The sequence below is a fragment of the Primulina tabacum genome, chromosome 16, assembly GCF_025594145.1.
Source record: "Primulina tabacum isolate GXHZ01 chromosome 16, ASM2559414v2, whole genome shotgun sequence".
NCBI lineage: Eukaryota > Viridiplantae > Streptophyta > Magnoliopsida > Lamiales > Gesneriaceae > Primulina > Primulina tabacum.
Window position 1 is genome coordinate 834,476 of NC_134565.1, and position 7,132 is coordinate 841,607.

The window sequence follows — 7,132 nt, forward strand, 5'->3', positions numbered from 1 at the left end:
AAAATTTTGGTTTTGTTTTGTTTGTTTTGTTTTATTTTGGTCTTTTATGTCGTCCAATTTCTAATTTCATTTTTCTTTGTTGCAATTTTAGTCATTATTAATAAGAATTGTTGATGTGACAATGTACGTATCAGCGACATGTCGGATAAATGAATAAAATTGGAAAAATAAAAAAGAACTGAAATTTGACAACGTGGAAGATCAAAATCGCAGTTAGACAAATATATAAGACTGATATTATAGTTTTTCTTTCGCAAAACTTCAAATCGTCATTTTGATGCTAATATATATTCTATACGTCATCCCTAAACTTTCATCATATCATCTATCTCGGTGATTTAAAGCTCTACCCTTATCAAGTAATAAAATCTGGGTTCCACGGGGTTTTTTTTTTTTTTTTTTTTGATAAAAAAAGCATTCATATCTTGTGCTGCGAAAATATAGTAAATTTTTTATTTACACCGGAAAATATCCAACATTAAGTTTGTTTATATATGTTGCATACACACAGAAGTGATGCAGAAGCCGAGTTGTCCCCCATGTTTATGCTGCGAAACTCCAATTCCTCCACCTTGGAACAAAGCCCTTTAGGTGGATCCACGGTTTTCAAATCTATGAATATAAAATGTATTTTTGTTATTTTAGATAAACAAAACCATGAACTTCAAATTCATCAATGTATGCATGTTTATATAGTCTTTCATGTTAATCAGGATATAATACAAATTCAATGAATAACAGTGTCATTTGAAATACATTCTACATTGTGTAACTAATGTATATATAAGTAAAACGTGAATTTAATATTGGATCTATTGTTTCATTGTTTACAACAAAACTATAATCAAAATCCATGAATTTCAAATTCATCCTCCAAAATGCACCCTTAGTTAATGTTATATATATATATTATATATATAATATTTGCCTTCAATCTATAAATGATATTATGTTCTAAATAAATATTTGGGGATAAGAAGTACTTCATAAAATTATCAAGTGGAAACCATGAATTTGTAACAATTATAATTACTTCTACTTTTTTTTTTTTTTTCCCAATTACTTATGCTTTCAAGTTTCAACTACAAGTTTATGACATGAATGTCAAAAGACTCAAAACAATGAGTCAATACTAATTGTGAAGATAAAAATGAAAGACACTTTATTCTCAAAACTACAAAAAAGACACTTTTGATTAGTTTCTCATAAAAAAAAATCGAGAATTACACTATGATAAACAAATAAAAATAATATTTATGAAATATAGGACGAAAAGGTCGATAATGTTGACAACGATGCGACATCGGTGCACATTTTGTTTAGTATCACTGCCGATATAAATTCAATTCTCTCATTTTATTGATAAGTGATAAGATAATTTGACGACAAAATCAAAATAGGATAGTCTATTCCTGAAAATGTAGTATTCATAAAACATATTAATCATGAGTGTATTAATTCGTGAAAATAAAGAAATAAATCGAGTATCCTTACATTTCAGTACTATGCAAAATCATTAAATCCATTTTTATTTTCAAAGAATTTTCTTAAATAAATACTTCATCTTACATATATATACATATATATATATATATAATTCTTTGAAAAAATAAAAATGGATACACATGCACGCTAGACTTGGAATTTATCACCAGTTGTAGATTGATCGATTGCTGCTTTATCAAAAGATAAAATTGGTGGTAATTGTGTAACGTAAAATTTTTAAACTGCAAAATAGGACAAGCACCATGTTTCGAATATCGCTCTCACTAATTGCACTTCTTACGATCAATTAAAATCGAACATGTGACATTGACTTTAATACTAATGACAGAATCGAACACTTGTCGTTTTACCAAAAGTTGCAGTTGATGGTAATAGTATAACTCAAATATTTTAAAATGTACATCAACACGTACACTATATTTTGATTGATCAATTATTGCAATCTGACACACTGATATCATATATTCTGATTTTTTTGTTGGGGTTTTTTTATTTTTATTTTATGAGAGTCCGGTCAAGAGGAGATTTTCAAATAAAAAATGATTACGTATTATGATACGTGTGTATCTATATATATATCTATATCTATTAGTCAAAAAAAGGGAGCAGTTATATCTTAATGCAAGAACAGAAAGTCATGTAGTTCACATAGTAGACAAAGAATATAATCGAGAAATAGATGTACAGGGAAATTAATTATTTATATATTTTAATTTAAAATTTATATATTTTCTTAGCTTAAACATATTTTATATTTTTTCCCGTTTAAGATAACAGTAAAACATATATAAAATCGACGTATCAAATAAGTTCAAAGAACCAAAAATCTATTCTACGACTGTGTGCCTTTTTTCAATCTTTTTTTTCCCATTTACTTAAAATCTTGAACGAAATATGACTTAACTTTTCAAATATATCATCTCACACGTAACGAATTCAATGCTTCGATTTTCAAACTTCAAAGTTCAAACTTAGGTAGCTTAGATGGATGCATTGAAGTACCAATTTTTTTCCTATAAATACAACTCTAATTTGGGCAATTATCAGAATCATATAGAATAATAATAACAATTATCCATGGCAAGTAACACTTCGATATTCGCTGTTGTCACGTTATTATTTCTTGCTGCCTTTGCTGTTATGCCAAGTTGTGATGCATCTCGAGTTAATCTTTTTCAGGGTACGTACATTTGCATCTCCAATTCTATAACCCGACTTGTCGATTTTATCGAAATTTAAATATTTTATTCTACTCATCAAGATCGTGTTGTAATGTGCATACCTATACAAATATCAGTTTCATTAGTAAATTTTATGTCATTTTCAATAATATGTTGATCGATTTGTCATTTTATTGTGTTTGCAGAGGAGTTGACGGGGCCAATTTGCCCAGCTTGTGTGTGCTGTGAGCCTCCACCGCCAGGCAAATGTTGCGCCCAATGTTGCGCTTATCCTTACACTCCGCTTGCAGTTCAGCCTGAAAACGGTTCCCCATAACCCCGTCCTTTCGTCAATGTTTCTTAGTCCCAAATAAATAAATTTAACAGTCAAAAAAATTGACTTGTTTGCTGAATAAATGAGGGGACTTGTTTGTGTCTATAATTTTTTTTTAAGTATCTATATTAATGTTTTATGTTATGTCGCTTCTTGATAAAGCTCAGACTTGCAACAAACCTTGCATGAAACTAATCATAGCTACACTCTGAAAATAAAAATGGCACAGCATAGCACACAAAATATCACACCAGCAAACAAAAATCCTCTGCCAAGTCTCATCAATTTGGATACATCGCCCAAGAAGATTAACACGGATTTTGTTCGTTAGAATACGAAAAACATCATACTAGTTATTAAAACTGGAGAAGAAAGGTGGTTCCCAGAAAATAGTAGAGTGCAAGCTGCAGAAAGAACTAGTAATCAAAATCATCTGAAACAATTTGAACTGCTTCTTGAGCCTGTAATGCCAAGGACTGCATTGAATCCAGCAGCATTTAGTCTGTCACGTTTTTTCCATCTTCAACCAACATATAGTGAAAATTAGTTATCTCCAATCAGCAACAATCGGTCTTCAAGATTGTACGTACTCATGGACCTAAAAGTTTTGAACAAGAGGGTGATGTACGAAACCAGACCTTTTTTCATGCATAACAGGATATGATCTAGCAAAATGTAGGGGAGAATGCATAAATCCAGGCCATCTCTTGTTCATCTCTGGCATCATGGGGCTACATCCTTTCCATGCTTTTTTGGTATCTCCATCAGTGGTCTTGTGTACCATTCTCCTCTCTGGTATTTGATCCTTTCTTGTTCCAAGATCCTGATTGTCTTTACTCCCACCAGAGGTTGAAATTTGCACAGGCTACACAAAAAGAGAGGAAAAAAAGAAGATTATGGACGAGCAAAGTCAATGGAAATTTTGTGTCATACTGTCATCCCACTTACATATGGCGAAAAGATCTGTTGAAAGTTCATAGCTTCAAAATGATAAAACGATCTAAAAGCAGGTGGAACAAAGTTTTGGTACAATACAGGATGGAATGGACTCAGTTTTGGGACAGGAATCGAAGAATAAGAGTTTGGGAGGTTGCAATGTCGTGGATGTCTTTTGTTTGCAAGGACATTCCAGTCTGCGGTGTAAAGTGTCGGGCCGGCTCGAGTTTGCTGTTCTCTTGGTCGAGCCATGGTCACGTAAAGTGTCTGTCCTGCTACACAAGTCCCTATATGATAACCAAATTTAATCAAATCACACTATGAAAACATATTTACAATATAGGAAACAATTGAGAAAAACAGATATGAGATTCTTTTACCGTTTAATGAACGTAAAGCCTTATTTGCGTCCTCCAGATTTGAGTAGCATACAAATCCAAATCCTTTGCTAGTTCCATCCCCGTGTCGGATCACTTTTGCTGAGATTACTCTTCCATGAGCCCAAAAGATTTGTTTCAACTTTTTGTCGTCAACAGACACATCAAGATTCTTTATGTACAGATTTGAATTCTTAGAGAATTCCCTATGGGAAATTGTGTACTTTTCTCCATATATTTGTCTTAAAGTTTCTGCCCTTTCATCTTTCTTCTGAGCTCTTCCCACAAACAGATTCTTTGATCCTGATCAATCACAGAAAGTATTGCATTTTTTCATTTTTCCCCAAATAAACATGCCTTTTACTTGGAACAAAAAGGATCTTTACCAAACAGTTCACCATTCAGAGCCTCCATTGCTTTCTTGGCCTCTTCATGCGAACCGAAATTGACAAATCCGAACCCTTTCGATTTCCCCCTCTCATCCTTCATTACAACCGCACTACAGATGTTACCAAAAGCCGAAAACTTGTTCTCGAGGAGATCATTTGTGATGTCTTCATCTAGATTTTTCACATAAAGATTAGTGAAAACTGGTTCTGCGTTGTTTCTCTCACTCTTTCTGACGAATTTGGAAACACATCTGATGCAAACATTACAAATTCAAACATGTAATAGATACATATAAAAAGAAAACAGTAAACATTACAAATTCAAACAAACTAACAACTTCTTGCCATCTTGCATTGTTCCATGGACAGCATCCAGAGCTGCCATGGCCGAATCCTCCGAACCAAACTGAACAAAACCATAGCCGTTGCTCTTCCCATTTTCCTCAGCAACCTTGCAAGAAATCACGGTCCCATACTCGGAGAAAATTTCCTGCAGTCGAGCACTGGTGATCGAAGCGTCAAGATTCTTGACGAAGAGGTTCCCGATACCCGTCTTCCTCGAAATCGGTTCTCTTTCACACCACATAATTCTCATAGGTCTACCCCTCAATTCAGTGTAGTTTAGGCGGTTTAGAGCTCTACGAGCTGTTGAAATATGCACAGAAAAGATTAAAAAAACAGTTCAAAGTTGAACGGGAACATGCAATCGCATTGAATCAATATCAAGAACATCAAACCAGAAACAGCCAAATAAGAAGAAAATAACTTAATCTCTGCCCACATTTCAAAGAAACAAATATCCCAATTGATTGAATACTCACACAAATAAATTATCTTAAATCAAATCAACCCATCATACAAGAAAACATATGTTGAAGAAAGCAAGAACCCACTTAAATCTGAAAATGAGCACAAAAAAGTGAGTCCGTGAGTAGATACTATACCATCAATATGAAAGCAGAAGTTAACGAAAGCATAGCATAGGGATCTGTGAGATATCTTGTCGCGGCAGAGACGGACCGAGACCAGTTGGCCGGCAGCTCCAAAAGTTTCTTCGAGCTCCTTTTCTGAAACGTCCGGGTGCAGACCGCCCACGTACAGCGACGCCCTCTGCGGTGAATCGGCTTCCACCATTGTTCTTGAAGTGAGAATCGGATCGTCAATTCCCGAAATGTGAGACTCTTTGTGGTTGTATATTTTCCCAAGACTTGGTTATAACTGTAAACTATCCGTTCATGTTTGTTTGGCGGTTGAGAAATTTACCATTTTTTTCCAAATAATTGTTTTTTTCACCAAATTTTTTTTCCATAAAACTTTAAAATCTTAAGTTTAATTAAATAAGAATATATAAGCACAATAAATAAGATATTATTTTTATCTCGGGGATAGTATTTTTGGATCTCGAGTGAAAGGCAAGATGATTCTTCTTGTGCAAACTATGGTGTAAATGAATGTAATTTAGCCGAATATGAATAAAAATTTAAAGCTCGAGTTAGGTATATTCAAGCTTGTTAAGATCAGAAATTGATTTAGAGGGGATGAATAAATATTCTCCACAAATTTTAGAAATATTTTCGATTAGGTTATCGACACTAAAATATAATTATTGTCGGTTAGGTATTCAATAAGCCAACAATTACTCGTTACGCTGCCTCACTGAAGTTCTTAGTGTATCATACAAACTTAACAAAATGAACAGTAAGAATACTTATTCTCAATCACAAAGATATTTTAAAAAAAATTCTAAGCACAACTCTTAATTATTAGAAGTAACAATTATACGTGTGCTTGCTATGATTAATTGGGCTCTCAAAAATTATTTTAAACTCAAATAGCTTTTCTTAGACAGTTAGAAATATTGAAGCGATTTCTGTTAGCGAATTTTTATATCAGTTTAGACTTCTAACAGCTACCTTTTTGTCATTGATTAATCCACTAACAGTTTCGCTTAATCATTCAGTAGGGCTCTGATTAACTGTTTTGCTTCGGAAACATAATGTACACATGAATAATCAATTTCCTTTTTGAATTCAATTTGGCTAGAATTTGTAATTATCTATTAGATCAACAGCCTTGTTAAACCAAAATGCAAATATTCTAACAAAGCTCAAGTTCAATCCGAAGGTCAAAAATTTAATTTTTTTATCGAATTCGGTTCGAATCAAGGCTCGAGTTAGAATTTAGTTTGAAATATTCGAACATATTCCGAGCTACTCGAACATAAAAGCTTGAAATATATTTATTTAATATATAACTATATTAATAAAATATTAAAGTTTGTGAATTATCAAATTAAATAATTTGGGTTCGAGTCAGACGCGAAAAAAGTTAAACATGCTTGGGTTCGCGAACCGGCTCGATTCATTTACACCCTAATGCATACATGGTCTTAGTCAATTTTAATTGAGTTATAACTGGGAGCTTAGGATA

General features: G+C 33.0%; 1 protein-coding gene and 1 long non-coding RNA gene across 2 annotated transcripts; one reads left to right on the top strand and one right to left on the bottom strand.

Moving 5' to 3' along the window:
• The first annotated feature begins 2,447 nt into the window (after positions 1-2,447).
• Positions 2,448-3,102, top strand: LOC142530074 (uncharacterized). Its single transcript, XR_012816025.1, has 2 exons — positions 2,448-2,686; positions 2,873-3,102. It is a non-coding gene; the product is annotated as an uncharacterized LOC142530074 (long non-coding RNA).
• A 130-nt stretch (positions 3,103-3,232) lies between these two features.
• LOC142530073 (polyadenylate-binding protein 6-like) lies at positions 3,233-5,943 on the bottom strand. The gene is made up of 6 exons (XM_075635838.1): positions 5,647-5,943; positions 5,038-5,347; positions 4,700-4,953; positions 4,317-4,616; positions 3,949-4,223; positions 3,233-3,865 (listed from the first exon to the last, which is right to left on the bottom strand). Exons 1-6 carry the CDS (start codon positions 5,834-5,836, stop codon positions 3,599-3,601), a joined length of 1,596 nt encoding a protein of 531 aa, XP_075491953.1. The 5' UTR covers positions 5,837-5,943; the 3' UTR covers positions 3,233-3,598.
• Between the last annotated feature and the right edge of the window lie 1,189 nt (positions 5,944-7,132).